A 16,331-nucleotide genomic window follows, 5' to 3' on the forward strand; every position below is an offset into this window, starting at 1 on the left:
ATTCCTTTCAGTGTAGATGTGGTACCCATTTCAGTTGGTGTATAGTGTAGTGGGAGAGTGAGTAGAACTCAACCAGAACATTCAGATTTTAATTGTGGCTTAACTACCCATGAATTGAGTCACTCACTCCCCTTTTGAACATGGTTCCTTCATTTCAAATATTTGTTCATCCTGTAATTCTTGACCTAATTCCATAGTATACCTTGAAGTTCTAAAGTTATTTTGCCTCTAAAGTCAGATTATGTACTGGATATCTGGCCTAGAAAATTGGATATTTGGAAATTTTTTAAATAACCTTTTAACATTTCAAAGCACTTTCAAGTACCTCAGTTGGACAGTTCCATTACATTATAGTCAAAATTAAATCCCTGTACCAAGTAAGAGGAACTTGGAAATAAGATTTGAAATTTGCCAGTTCATCATTGGTTGTTAATTATATTTTTCAGCCTAGCTTTTAAAAAGGAGTTAGATCCTGCAAGATAAAAAAACTGGTTAAAGCCATGTATGCATGCCCCATAGGCTGTAGACTACTGCAAAACCAAAAACACAGAGTCGAGCTATGTCTGTAAAGAAAAAGACATTGAAGTCCTAACCTTCAGTACCGCATTTATTAGTACCTATAGGTACCTTCAGTACCCTATTACCTTACTTGGAAATAGGGTCTTTGTGGATTAAGTCATTAAGGTGGTCCTTAATGGAGTAAAGTATAATGTCTGGCAGAAATAGGAAACTTTGACAGATGTGTACAGAGGAAAGTCTGGTGACAGGAAGAACACCATGTGAAGGTGAAGACGCATCAGGGTGATGTACCTACAAGCCAGGACGCACCAGAGACTGCCAGTAAGCCACCAGAAAATAGGGCAGAGGCACAAAACATTCTCCTTCCCAACCCTCTGAAGAAGCCGCCTAGCCAGCACATTCATCTTGACCTCGACTGCTGAGCAGAAGATGGAATTTCACTCTAGCTAATGACACTTGACATCCAGACTGTTGTAACTACTAGAAGTTGCAGCTTAACTTGCAGTTACGACAGCTTTAAGTAAGAGGTCAACAAACTTACTATGTGAGGCCAGATCAATATTTCAGACTTCATGGGTCAGTCTCTGTTGAAGCTAGTAATCTGTCATTGCAGCAGGAAAGCAAACAATTAGAAGGGAATTTTTTTCAGTGTGGCTTTGTTTTGCAGTGGCTTTTCTGGGCAGAGTAACTCACTATCATAGCAGTAACAGTAATAGCTAACATTTCACGAGAGTTTACTTGGTGTCAGGCACAGTCCTAAAGGCTTTGAGTACATTTTCTCATTTATTTCTCCCAACAAAGGTAACTTTCAGCCCTCATATTGCAAGTGAAGAAACAGGCCCCAAGTAGTAACTTATTAAGGATCATCTTGGTAAAAACAAGCTGAGTACACAAGTGCTTTAGCATCAGTACTGTAGGTAAACCACCACTGCCTTTGTTGGTAGAGAAACTTAATTGAAATTGCAAGGTGTACATTTTCCCCAACACCTAACAAACTAGGGCCTACCCCTTGCCTTATGAAAACCTTTAAAGCTTGGGAGGAGGAATGTCCCCTTAGTGTTAGGTAGATGCTTGAAGTACTACAGACCAACAAGCTCTAAGAAAGCTTGGCGAGAACTGATTTCCCATAGGTTAGGCAGAATTTCCAGAAAAGTGGCAAGCATGCCACCCTTAGTGTATGTGTTCGAAGCAGTCTTGAGAAAGGACCACACAAGAAAACTTTGGAGTTTAAGGGGATATGTAGAAGTACAGAGTATCCACAAGGACCATCTTGTGAAGGTGTAAATTGGGAGATCTCTTACCCATGTGTGATACACAGAAACGCTGTAGTGTGTTGAATAATTCCCGGGATGTTTCTATAAAGGAAATCAGACCTGCTCAGGTATTTTCAGTAGGAAACTATGCAGTATTCAGAAAGACATCCAATTCCTTATCATTCTGGATTTCTTACTGGTTATTAAGAGGTAATTAAGCATGGGATGGCAAGCAACTCTCAAACATCAGAATGCAGTTTCACCTGCTATGTCTCCTGTGTAATGAGAGGGCAAAGAGCAGCCCTCTTCCTGTATGGACAGCTGCTTACCAGGACTGCAGTGGGAAAGTGGAGTTTAAGATTCAGGGTGATGTAGCTACAGAGGATGCTACTGTCCTTCGTTTGGCATGAAAGCAGCTGTCTACAATGAAAAAGCCTTCAACATGTTAAACTAGTGGTCAGATGCATGCTGAAGTGTTAAAAAAAAAATGTGTTAAAGGAAGAGGGGTCAAGTAGATGACCTACCCTGGAGTGGAGCAGTTTTGAGCAATAGATTTGGGAATCACGGCAGTGCTCTGGCCTCAGGGACTGGAGGTACATAGAACTGATAGTGCTTTGGTATTTGCATCTCACAACTGATGTTTTAGCCCTTAAGTGCAGTAGTTAATGCCTCTAAGTGAATAACTACAATTTTTAGAGAAAATTTCAAAATGGTTCTTTAAACTCCAGATCACTGTAAATGAACTAACAAAGAAAGCCCACTTGGTGCTGTTCCTCTAGATCAATGAGATTACCTTTATCACATAATAGGCGTGCGTTTTCTCCTCTTCTCCTTCAGGAGGCAGCATAACCACAGTGACAATTTCATACCTGTTTTTCAGCTTATCAATTTTGCTGAGTCGTTCATGGAACTCACCACTAATGTGAAAAGACAGAAATAATTAAAAGACTAATGTATGCTTACTGAAAATATCTGGATTTGTGTTACTACTCGGTGCAGGCAGATTAAATGTGTTTTGCTTTTTAAATTAGTTAATTCATTGTGGAGGGTGTCACATTTTACTTCACTTGAAACGTCACCAAGTTAGCAGGCCACAGTCTCATGGAGGCTGGCAGAAATACACAAGATTCTCCAGGGGCGGAAGAAGGGATTTATAACGCATGGCATAGCAAGTAACATGAACCTTCTATTTGCATTGGTTCCCCCTTACTCTGCCACAAGAAAGGGCTCGATCGCATGCTGTACAAATGCAGTAGGTTTGTGTCAGCTGAGGAACCTCAGGCTTAGGCAGCCCAACTATTAGAAATGTGATTTCCCCAGTAATGGTTTCTGCTCCAATGATACCTAGAAAATTATCATAATGTCTAATACATATGTTGGAATGACAGAGAGAAGTAAAAAAGAACATGAAGTAACTCTAGGCTTCCACAATAATAAAAATTATATTTTATAAAACAAATATTCCATTTAACATTAATAGTCTTCATCAGTCAAGCACTTAACTTTTCATAACCATAAATGTCCTAGCCCTGCCTACTAGTTATCTATGCTCTTTAAGGGACAAACTCGAAGCTTAAAATAAGACTTCCATGTACAAGATCTGCTGAAGAGATGGACTTAATTGCAAAGAAAACTCTTAGCTGCTAGTTAAACCAATATCTGATGATTATGTATAAAGTATCTGTCAATAAATATTCACAGAAAACCAAGGACCATCATATATTTATGAAAAGCCAACAAGATGCATGAAAAGAATAAAATGAACCAAGAACAGATCTTGGGAGAAACCAGGAATGCAGAGAAGAGAATTTTCCAAGTATTTGTAATTAGTATCCTTTAAACCTGAGGGGATATCAGCTCCAAGAATTCTCATAAAACAAAATCAGCAGCTATTTTTAAAATGCCAATAGGTATAAAAAAAAGTGTTTGGAAATGAGTTCTTTTCAACAGCAAATAAGAATAAAGATTCAGTAATCTGGAGAGATGGCGAAAGATGAGGGAAGCTCATGAAGGGAGAGGAAGGAGGAAAAAATTAAAATATTTGAGAAAGTAGAATAAAAAGTAAAACAAATTTTAAAACCTATAGGACAGCTCTAAAAAGGCTGACATCTAATGTGAGCAACAAATGGGGAGAAGACTGCTGGTGAGAAAAAAAGTACTGCATTAGAAAAATATTCCCCAACCCAAAGAAAGCCTTGAATAGAATAACTGAGTCTTCACAAAGAGTTAAGGGGAAAAAAATTTTAAATGACAAAACACCCAAAATGCATACAGATAAATTATAAAACATCAACGATAAAGACTGTGACAAAGCTTCCATAATGAAAACAAAAAACAGGTTCTCTACAGTAAATTGACTTTTTCATTAAAACAATGCAGTGTAAATGCCAATATAAGCAGTGCTTTCAAAAAATAAATAAAAGAAGGAAAACATTAACCAACAGACATCCATTTACAAAATAGCATAAGAACAATACAGAGTTACAAACAAAGTGGTAGGAAATTAACAATGGTTGTTGTATTATGTATTGATATCTTCAAAGTGGTTTCTCAGGAAAACAAATAGAGACATACAGGATTGATCAAACAAGTAATCATTAATTGTTCCTTTCAGTAAAGCAATAGAAGACAGTAGTAGAACTATGTTAGCTATCCTGTATATACATAGTTACATAATTTTCCCTTGTTTCCCTTCTCTTTTCCCACACCCCAGCTACCCTTTACGTCTGAGCATTTTCCTTTTCATAATGTCTATCATACAGTGCTTTGAAAAGTATATGAAGGATGAGAAAAAGTAGAAGTAAAAAGTGCAAAATCTTAGGTATAGGAAAATAATTTTGTCCTTTTGACTTTAAAAATAACCAACAAAATAATTAAACTGTGTATCTTCCATACAATTGAAGAGGAAAAAAGGGGAAATGAAATTCACTAACCCAATGAAAGTCAGCAATTCATGGCAATTTCTTAATATTCCTTGAAAAGTCAAATACCATATAGACCTACCCTTTATCCAGCAAGTCCTCTACTAGGTATTTTCCAGGAAAAGAGAAAGCATGTGTCATGCCAAGAACACGTATGTTCATAGCAGCTTTGTTTAGAATAGCTAAAAACTAGAGATGGTGCAAGTGTTCATTTATCGGCAGATATAGGAATAAACAAATTGGAGTAAAACAAATAATGGAATACTAACATTCAGCAACAAAAAGCCAGGATGGGCAAACCATCCTGCCTGTTACCTGCTTTTGTTTCCCAATTTTTCTTTTTTATCAGTCCATGTTTGCATTACGTAATGAATGCATTCCTCACGGGGAACTGGTGCACATAACACATGTTAACAGCATTTTCATTCCCTTCCCTGCCCTGCCTCTCCCCTCCCTCTGTCTCTTGCCCCCTGCCACTTCCATTTGCAAAAGATCTTTCTCCCTGTTTCCTATTATTATCTTTTATTTTGCTCTTTATTTATATTTTGGGTTTCTCTTATAAGAGAAACCATATAATACTGAAGCTTGTGTGTCTGAGTTATTTCACTTAGCATTATAGTCTCAAGGTGCATCTGTTTTCCTACAAATGACTCAAGTTTGTCCTTTATGGGAGAGTACTGCACCACTGTGTACGCACCCCACATTTTCTTTATCTGTTCCTCCATTGATGGACATTTAGGGGGCTTCCAAGGCTTAACTATTATGAAGTTGGGCGTGGTGGTGCACACCTGTAATCCCAGCACTCAGGAGGCTGAGGCACGAGGATCGTTATGAGTTCAAGGCCATCCTGGGCTACAAAGTGAGCTCAAGGCCAGCCTGAACTGCATAGCAAGACCTTGTTTAAAAAAGACAAAAAAAAAAAAAAATGTGGGGTGCGTACATAGTGGTGCAGTACTCTCCCATAAAGGACAAACTTGAGTCATTTGTAGGAAAACAGATGCACCTTGAGACTATAATGCTAAGTGAAATAACTCAGACACACAAGCTTCAGTATTATGGTATGCATTGCCTACCACCTCTTTTTGTACAGCTCACATCCGAAGAGTAGCCTTTATTTTTTTTAATGGTTGGAAAAAAAGAATTATATTTCATGAAACATGAAAATTATATTAGAATAAAATTTCAGGGTCCATAAAGTTTTATTGGCACACAGCCATGCTCATTTGCGTATTTTCTATGGCTGCTTTTACTCTACAGTGGCAGAGGTGACTTATGGAGACAAAGACCAAAAAGCCCGCAAAGTACTGTACTATTTATTATCTAGCCTTACAGAACAGTGGGGCAACCTCTGATGAAAAGCAGTGTGGAGAAGTCTTAAAATAATTATGCTGAATAAAAGAAGCCAAAAGATATTTACTAAGGGATTCCATACATATAAAACTCTTGACAATGCAGTCTAAATTCTATAGATAACTTGGGCATGGTGGCACACATCTGTAATCCCAGAACCCGCGAGGCTTAGATAGGATTGCCACAAGTTTGAAGCCAGCTAGGCCACATAGTGAGTTCAAGACCAGCTGGAACTACATAGTGAGACCCTTAGTATAGATAGATAGATAGATAGATAGATAGATAGATAGATAGATAGATAGAGAGATAGATAGAGATAGGTAGGTAGATAGATAAAATTCTGTGGATAAAAAGGAGACCAGTCTTTGCTTAGGAAGGATACATGGGAAGGAACTGCAGGGAGGAATTACAATGGACTACAAGGAAACTTACGGGGTCAGGGTGTGCTAGCCACTTTGCTGGGGGTGATAGTTTCTCAGGTATATATTGAATTATCCACTTTCAATATGTGGCATTTATTGCATGTCAGTTACCCCTCAATAAAGTTAGTATTTAAAATAAAATTTCAACTAAAACAACAGTAAGGCAAAAAAGGAACACGTGGCAATTTCAAAATTTGTAGGATGCTGCTAAAATAAAACTTAGAGGGAATTTTTTATCCTTCAGTGCTTAAGGTTAATAAACTATATATTTTTCTCAAGGAGATAGAAAAAGAACATTTATGTCCCATAGAAGGACAAAAATCATAAACATGAGGTCAGAAATTAATGAAATAATAAATAATAAAAATAACAAGATTGACCAAAAAGATCAATAAGATCTTAAAAAACTGATAAACCTGATTACCTTCTGGTAAGATTTATCCCACTCAAAAAAGAAAAGGAACAAATAATATCAAGAATGTAAAGCAGAAAAAAAAAAAAAAAAAATGAAAAGCAGTCATATCTATAAATATTATAACTATTCAATAATAAAATGATGTTACAGACAACTTGATAGCAATAATTTCAGTTGGATGAAAGTGAACATTTTCCCCAATTTGCCAAAATTGAATCAAATAGAAACGCAAAATCTGGATTGTTCTACAACCAATAAATAAAATAAACCAAAGACTGAAAATCATCTCCCAGAGGAAAAACTCCGATCCCCAGTGGCTTTACTAATGACGTATTTGAAAGTTCAAAAAAGATATACTTCTACTCTTTTGTAAGTTTATCCAGTTTATAGAACTATGAGAAACACACAAATCACTTTGTGACAGTATACATAACCTTAGTAACCTGATAACCTAATAAGGGCACTAGAACAGAGACACTTGTGTGTCATTTACATACAGAAACACAGATACAAAGATTACATAAAAATATTATCAGAGAAAACTCGTATTATATAAAGGATGGTATGTGGCATACAAGAAACATAAGCTTGGCTTAACTTTGAAAAACTGGTCAATGTAATTTTTTGTTGTTTGTTTTGTTTTTTGAGACAGTCTCGCTCTGTGTAGTTCAGGCTGGCCTTAAACTCACTATGTAGCTCAGATTGGCCTTGAATTTGCAGCGATCCTCCTGCCTCAGGCTCCCAAATGCTAAGGTTACGGGTGTGTGCCACCACACTTGGCGCTAATCAATATAATTAATTACATTAACAGATTGAAGGCGTTATATCATGTCAGTGAATACAGAAAATATACATAATGAAAGTCAACATACATTCCCCTAAATAAATTAAAACAACCTCTTAGCAAGGAATAAGAATATATGGCCCGGTGTGGTGGCGCACACCTGTAATCCCAGCACTCGGGAGGCTGAGGCAGGAGGATCATTGCAAGTTCGAGACCAGCCTGGGCTACAAAGTGAGCTCAAGGCCAGCCTCAACTACATAGTGAGACCCTGTCTCAAAAAGACCAAAAAAAGAAAAAAAATATATATATATATGGGTGCTCTCTTAATATGGTAAATGATATCTTAACACAAACAGGCCTGGAGGTGTAGCTCAGTGGTGCAGCATATGCTTGAGCCCTTGAGTTAAATCCTCTGCACAGAATCAACCACACCTCAGGAATGTTTAGACTTGACAACAGAACAATGAAAGCTTTCTCTTTGAGGGTAGGCACACGAGTATCTATAACCACCATTATTCAATGTTGGACTGGAAGTCCTAGCAAGAAGTATAGTAAAGGAAGAAAAAGAAGTTATAAAAACTGGAAAGAAAAAATATTATCCTTCTAAAATGATATGATGAAATATCTAGAAAATTAAAATCTATACATGAATTGCTAAAGATTAAACAAGATTATTCAATATGTAACTTACAGAAATTAGTTATACAATATTTCTGTATACCAGCAACAAACCAAAAACAAAATGTTTTAAAAGAAAATAATATCAAAAGTAACATAAAAAAAATTGCCTAGAATAATCTTATAAAAGATATACGAAACATCTACAAGAAAATCCCTTCTATGAGTGCAGCTATAGGTATATATAAAAACTAAAACATTACTAGACCCGTACCATAATAAACCATATACAAAAATCAATTCCAAGTGGTCTAGAGAGCCATCTTAGTGTAAAAGGGCCAAAGGGAAGAATGCAGAACCAGCCAAAGGCAAAAGGAAAGAAAGAGCATAGACTGATGGTTATAGTATGCCCTATGTCTCATATTAAAAGACTTTTCAAATGAGTCAGAAAGAGATGAGCACGCAAGGTGGTAAAGAAAGTAAGTAGTTCTCTTGACATCACCCTTAACATTTTTCTCTATATTCTTTAACAGTGTTTTTAAAACTCTGATAATCACCTTATGTTTTGCCGTTCTTGATCAACAAATCTTATCTGTGAGGCAAGCATCGTTTTGTGAACCTTAATTTCTTCCGTTCGTTCTTCCATAGCCGTAAGTAACTGCTGTTTTCTCTTTTCCAAGGAAAGAACTTCTTCTGCTTTACTGTGAAGCATTTCTCGAGTGCGTTTAACCTCAAGTTTTAAAAGGTTGTCCTCTATCATCAAATCCTATGAACAAAATAACATGAAAGTATATTTTTGTTTTACAGCAGTTCAGTCATGAGGACTGACATAAGAGCAAGCAAACTGATCAATTTCCAGAAAAGAAAGTACAGAAACGAATACTCCAGAACATGATTTTACATTTAAAATCATTTTTTAAAGTATACTCATAAATATACTTTTCAGATAGAGAACAGATTAAATTCCTATATCTGAAATGAACATAAATAAATTCCAGGTGAGTGAAAAAACAATATAAGAGGTTAAATCATTGCACTACTACAAATAGGAAACTGATTTTTAGACACTTCTAAGCATAAAAATTAGAAAGTGAAAAAAATCCTAAAGATTTCATGTTAAAGAGTTTATGTCAAAAAATGTAAAGTCAAATAGGGAAAATGTTAACACTATTATAAGGTAATATTTTTTAAATGTGAAAATATTTCACAGAACAATTGAAAATACAAACCTCCCAATGGAAAAAATGGGCCAAGAATATAAACTAGATATCGAAAAAGAAAAAGTATGGAACATAATATCATGGAAAAATGTTATAAACATTTTATTTAAACATGAATGTTTTAAATTTTATCATTAAACAAAATGTTTCAAATGTAACATTAAAAAATGAGATACCATTATTTGTCTACTAAATTGACAACACTTTCATAAATTAAAATATCCAGACTCAGTGGTAGTAAATACATTACTGCTGGGGTGTATTAATCAAACCTCTAGAGGGCAATTTGGCTTAAAAATGGTTTCAAGGTTTCATTGTCTCACTAGTGTAAAATCTGAAAGAGTTAATTTAAACTCGGAGGTATGATAGACATTGTGAAATGACAGGAAAATGCTCAAGGGTAAAGGGCAACTGGGATGTAGGAAAAGAGAAGGGAAAGAAGGAGAAATTTTGTATGTATGTATATACAGGGTAGTTAACATACTTTTATTTTTAAAATAAAAAAATGGTTTCAAGACACCAAAAATACTCACTTTTTGAGCCATAATTATACAGCTAGGAATTTTCTGAAAAACTCTCCAATGATATATGTGCCAAAACATTGGAAACAGATACATATCAAAAGGATAGAAAATGCTTAAACTGCAATAACTTTGTGCAGTGTACTTGTAGAAAGTCTCTAAGGGTTATTTTTTAAAGAGTAGCTAACGTTTTAGGAAACACATATATTAAAATTTTTTAAATAGGGCTGGGGATATAGATCAGCAGCACAAGTGCCTGCCTGGCAAGCACAAGGTCCTGAATTTGATTCCTGGTACCAAAAAAAAGTTTTTTTAATAAAACATATAAAGCCAAATTTTTAAAAGAAGGAAATAATAGACTTTAACACATTATCTTGGGTACAGTGATCAAAATGACTTTTCTTCCTCATTATTTACTGTTTTAAAAAATTTCTACAATGAACATGAAAACACATGGCTTTTAAAAACATATATGCATATAATTTTATGGTACCTGTTTAAAAGCTTTGGCTTTATTAAGTTCTTTCTCTGAGCTGTCGATAAAAAGGTTTAATTCATTCACTTTAGTCAGAAGGGACTGTTTTTCATCACAACTTTTACTATTTGACTTCTTGATAAAGTAAAGATCATTCTGTAAAAAGGAAAAAAGGTACATAAAACATTTTAAATAACAACTAATTTAAGTACATGCTATAATAAACATACCTTGTCTTAATTATGTGCACTTTAATATGTATAATAATCAAATATTTTAATATTTCATCATGCCAAGTATCTAATATACATGGATATTCATAGAGAAACTTTTTATTTAATCATCTGTTGATGTATTGGGTTTAGTTGGAGTTCAGTAATTCCAGGAACCATTATATGTGGTTTCACTTCAACCTAAATTGCAAAACGCTCGCCATTTATGAGATGGGAGCACACATTTTATTTCTTTATAGGGCTCACCACTCCCTCTTTGGAGTTCACTATGTGATTCCATTCAAGTGCTAGATGGTGAAAATATTTCAGGAAGCACAGATAAAGCCCTGGTTGACAGTACAAACCCTGGATCCACATGGCCTTAATTATATGTCGGCCCTGTGATGTTTCTGGCAATCTACTGTTCCTCAGTTTCTTCATCGCTAAAGTGGTGGGGAGAACAGTCCTTACCTCCTTGAGCTGTCGTGAGAACTTAAGAAATTACTGTTGAAGAGTTTGTACAGCAACGCTTGTACCCTGAAGTGCCCTGTAAATGTCAGCTGCTATTGTAGAATTACATAGTTCTAGAGGGAAAATACTTAGTAAAACAAGTTCCATCAGGTGTACAAATAAGTCAGACATACCAGATACCAGTTTTCTAGTTTTATGTAAATTTGCTTCCCTCTTCCCACTCAGAACCCAAAAAAACCCTTGTGCTCTTACTCCCCCTTTGCTTCCTAAATGAAGACTACTTTCCAGTTCCAAGACCCACGCACACACGGGCACGCTCCCCACATGTACTTCTCTGCCCTTCTCATTGTTGCATTTTTCTGAAGTATCAAGACAAGATTGCAGCCACGTGTAGTGGCACACGCCTGTAATCCCGCTCAGGAGGCTGAGGCAGGAGGATCATTGCAAGTTCAAGGCCAGCCTGGGCTACAAAGTGAGCTCAAGGCCAGCCTGAACTGCATACTGAGACCCTGTCTCAAAAAGACCAAAAAAGAAGACTTAAGGTTGCAGCCAGGTTGTAAGAAGAGAAATAAATTTGGAATAAAGATGTGATTTCATGAAATTACATTTGGAACAAAAGAGTTAAAATGTTCTATTATTTTCAACTTGCAGAAGGAAGTCTTGATTAGGTAAGTAAAATATGGAAGGTATTGGAAGTGTATAAAAGTGACTACAGTCTCGTGCTATTGTTGAGAGTAAACCTTCAGTAGGTTCACTAAGTTTAATATTTTTAAAATTCACTTGAATTTCTATTAATTTATCTGTCCGTTAAAACCACAGCTGAGGTGGGTGTAAGTACTGGCTAACTGGATGACATAGAAGGTAACCAGCATGGTTTAAAGAGGACAGAACTATAAACTTCCCTATAACCAAACAGACATGACCCAGACCAGAGTAAATGTTCAGATTTAAAAAAACATGCCCCTCCTCTTCTTCTATAGTATCAATTCTTCTCAGATTCTAAGCCAAAACAGTACCACTAATAGGGTCCCAAAAGCACTGCGCTAACGTATTAAATCTTCCATGTAACACATGAGTTGAAGTTTGAATACATAGCAGTAGTGGTACAATCTTGAATTTCAAAAAAAGTTTTATCTGATCCCAAAGCTTGTGTTCTTTTCTAGTAAACCAAAGAAACAGATAAAAAAATTTTCCTCACATTATAAACTACTCCAACCCAAAAATTTTGGCATCTCAAAACTTTAAAAAGTGACAGGTCCCTTTCATCTTTTGCAGCCTTGGAAGATTGAGGGAAATTCTACGTGTAACCACTAGAGGACACTCATCCCTAGACTTTCCAGCCATAACCAACGTTGAAGCCCTCCCAGGCTTTCACCTGTCCTGGTTCCTGCCCTCACTCCTTAAGTTATACTCCTAGTTAAACTTTAACATAGGTTTTTCTATTACAATAAACATAATATGATTCCTAAAGGCAAACAGAATCATCACCTTTCTAACTGAAAATCATTGGAAATATTCTAAGCCATTAGTGGAATAACAACAATGAATATCTCGTGAAAGAAGGGACAGTCAAGATATTTAGTGTGGTACACACCGTTCTCAATGGTGTCATCTTAAAGAGTATTTTGAAGTCAAATGGACCAGGGATCAAAGCCTACCTCTCCTCTCCATATGCTGGCTGTGTAACTGGACAAATTGCTTAATCTATAAAACAGGTAGTAAATAGTATCTTCTTCACAAGATATTTATAAAAATTAAATGAAATAAAACAGTAGAGGCATGTAATGCAGTATTTATCATAGAGTAAATGCTCAGGCAGTGGTAGCATCACATCCAGTAGTCAGTACAGACTACCCTGAGCAAAGCAGTCATCAGACTATGTCGACCTAAAAGAGAATGGGTAATAACTCAATACTGAAAACATAAAGAGAAAAAAGCATTTTGGCCAGTTTACATGAAGTTTCTTGATCTGTGTTTCCAAAAGGTCAAATGTAGACTTTTTCTCTTCCAGTGACTTCTTAAGTTCAACAATTTTTGCTTCCAGGGCTTGTTTTTCCTCTGAATTAATTTCTCCTTTTAATCGTGACATTCTTCGTTCCACTTGTTGAACGTAAAAGTCCTGTGGCAGTTTTTAAACAGGAGTCAGGCAGGAGATACAAACAATTTTAAAGCATATCTATAAGTGTAAAAATAGTGAATATTTTCCTTTTTGCACCTCTTGGAAAATGTACCCTCAAAAATCCACATCCATGTAAATCTAGCAGATTTACTAAGGTTCTGGTATGATAAACCTCCACTGACTGGTTATACTTTCAGATTATTTCTGTCTCACTATCATGCACACTGAATGTTGAAGAATAATTTGTTGTTGCTCCCTTAGAGTAAGAATTTTATTGTGAATTACTGACCTTCAGTAATAGAACCTTAGTGAATCTGCTAGATTGACATGGATGTGGATTTTTGAGGGTACATTTTCTAAAAGGTGCAAAAAAGACAGTCATAAATAGCCCATGAAAGGCTCATAATAAATTATTTTTAAAATTACAGTTTAACATTTGCATTTTGAGAAGATAAGAATATATTAGATAAGGGAATTGTATATAATTATATATAATATAATTATAATATTATGTGGGAAGTAGGTAGAGATGGGGTATGGTACCTAGGTTTGCACGATTAAGAATCAACACACAGTATTTCTAGGTTTCAGATGTCCCATAACTTCTTTTGTTTTACTCTGGGTCCACATCCCAGGTTTGTTTAAAACATGACTGTCCTTTTGTAAAGCTGTCTTTCCTCTTGCCTGTTTATTTATGATGGAGGAAACAAGCAGCTTTTCAGGCTCCCCTGCCTTTCTACTGACTTAAAACATTACCCCACATAGCATCTGTCTCTATTTCCAAAAGACTACTTAGATCTTTGTTGTCTTAGGATACTGGATCTCTTGAGCATCACAGCTATAACAAATCAGTATGGAAGATATCTGCACAAGTAACACCTACCTGACTGTACATAATTTCTTGCTGTTTTAAGGTTTCAAAATCCAGTTTATGTAACTGATTGTTGAGATGCTTCAGAGTGGAACGGGTTCCTTCAATTTCTGATACAAGAGCTTTTTCTTTCATTTTCTCAGTCTGTAACTCCTGAACTTTCTTGAAAAACACCTCTTTCACTATGTTCAACTGAACTTCCACTTCCTGATAATGAGAATTATAGTGCTTAAGGAAATTACAATATCTTAAAATGTTTCATTTATATGAACACTGTAATTTAGGCGCTCATAAACAAATGAGCCCTTCTCATCAACATTTTAGCCCTTGATAATATAAATCCTTTTCCACAATTTCAGGGAACTCCCAATGTATCTTATAGTCTATTCTAGTAGACTACATTAGTAATTTTCCATTCCTGTATCAAGCACCTAGACCTGTCATCTTAATTCCATCCCACATTTCCCTAACCTCAGAACTAGGCCACTCCACTGGTTCCTCAGAGGAGAGGAAGAGGGGAAACCACTAGAGACAAACCATTTGTAAGTTCACAAAGCTGACTGGAGTCTTGAGGGTATAACAGTGAAGAAATTACATCACCCAACTCCATCTTCCTTGAAGCACTATCAAGTGACGATCACGTTTAAACCATCAGTTTTCCAATGGATGGGAAGGTAAGGAGAAAATATGAATTGAATGGTATAAACAATCCCACTAGGCCAGCTTCAGGCTACTAACATGATTCTGCTAAATGCAGAACTGGGAAAAGACACACAAGAACAGACCATTATGGAGTATTTCCAATGCACAGATACAAGAGATGTTAAACTATTTTAACATTAAATGCATCGATAGTAGTCAACTACACAAAATAACCTAGAAATGATGAATGTTTAATTTTTATTATTTTGTTTTGGATATAACTTATTAAATTGTAAGCCTGTATCATGATTTTAATAGTAACTGTGGTTAGCAGCCAACTCCAAAGTCCTGAAAATTTAACTCCGAGTCCTTGTGAGCTGTAGGGGTAGGCCCAGTACACCACTGGCACTACGCATCACTCACATTTTCCTCTGGCTGATCTCAGCACCATGTGCTGCCTTCCGGAAAAGGTCAAACCCCAATTCCCGCTGCTCCCCACCACCACCCGGAGGCAGATCTATCTTGACCTCGGGGCTGCACGACCAATATATTCTACATTTCTAGTTGCCCCAATCAATTGACAGTTAATATTTTTAGATGTTAAAATAACTTACTTCTAAATTCTTATACCCAAATAAGCATATTTTTTCCTTCCCAACCAGTGAAGCTCAACGTCAAACAACAGAAGTTTGTGACTGACATTTAACTCTTTACAAAGTAAGAAATACCTGGTATTCGGTGCATTATCTTTCATATAACAGATATCTGACATTGAGTTAAGGGCTTCTAAGAGATACCCTAGCAGCTTTACAGCAGTGTTTGGTCATAAGTAAGAGTCGATCCAGAAAAAATGGGGTTGGCCTTTTCCAAATGAACAGAATCAACAGCAACAAAACCAAGATGATAAACACAACCCTGCTACATACAGTACCAGCAGTGCACCATCTCAACGTTTTTTTCTAGTTCAGCTAATTTCTTCAAAAATATAAGAATTTTTATTCTTTGCTATCAAAAAGTCTAATTCATATGAATTTCACAGTCTTCATGGGTTTCTGGTAAGTTCTAATACTGCCCCATGTCAGGTACCATAAACAATCAAGCTCTTAGAGGAAAAAAACACAACTTTTAAAATAATGTAAGATTTGGACTCAGAAATCACATAAGCCAAAAATGCTGCATGACTTCATTACTTAGGAATTTTACAGCATCCTGAGAAATGGAATTCTGTCCAAATAAAGATAGAGCCATAGTTTATATAAGCCTCATAAAATGTTCATGGATTTTACTCACTTCTTATGTTATTCCTTCTTCTTCCTCCTCTGTTCCCCAAAATAGAGTAAAAGCAGACAGTACGGCCTACCGTGATATGTCACACTTAGAAGTCACTTTGAAGTTTCCAAAGAGGAAATGGTAAATCAGCCTTTTCTAGTTTCTCAAAATTTGCTTTAATAGTGCCACTATACCAGAGATTGGGGTAGAACAGGGTGCAAGCCTAGTTAGTAAAGTGATACACTTCAG

General features: G+C 36.0%; 1 protein-coding gene across 1 annotated transcript in view; it reads right to left on the bottom strand.

Annotated features, from left to right (window-relative positions):
- Ccdc39 (coiled-coil domain containing 39) overlaps window positions 1-16,331 on the bottom strand; it is a 38,731-nt gene that overhangs the window by 5,705 nt on the left and 16,695 nt on the right. The window contains exons 10-14 of the mRNA XM_005383062.2: window positions 14,184-14,378; window positions 13,136-13,300; window positions 10,517-10,654; window positions 8,840-9,048; window positions 2,566-2,689 (exon numbers count right to left, since the gene is read on the bottom strand). Coding sequence (XP_005383119.1) covers window positions 2,566-2,689; window positions 8,840-9,048; window positions 10,517-10,654; window positions 13,136-13,300; window positions 14,184-14,378 — 831 coding nt within the window. The remainder of the gene's footprint in view (window positions 1-2,565; window positions 2,690-8,839; window positions 9,049-10,516; window positions 10,655-13,135; window positions 13,301-14,183; window positions 14,379-16,331) is intronic.

Source organism: Chinchilla lanigera, unplaced genomic scaffold, assembly GCF_000276665.1.
Source record: "Chinchilla lanigera isolate Chin_1 unplaced genomic scaffold, ChiLan1.0 scaffold00019, whole genome shotgun sequence".
Classification (NCBI taxonomy): Eukaryota; Metazoa; Chordata; class Mammalia; order Rodentia; family Chinchillidae; genus Chinchilla; species Chinchilla lanigera.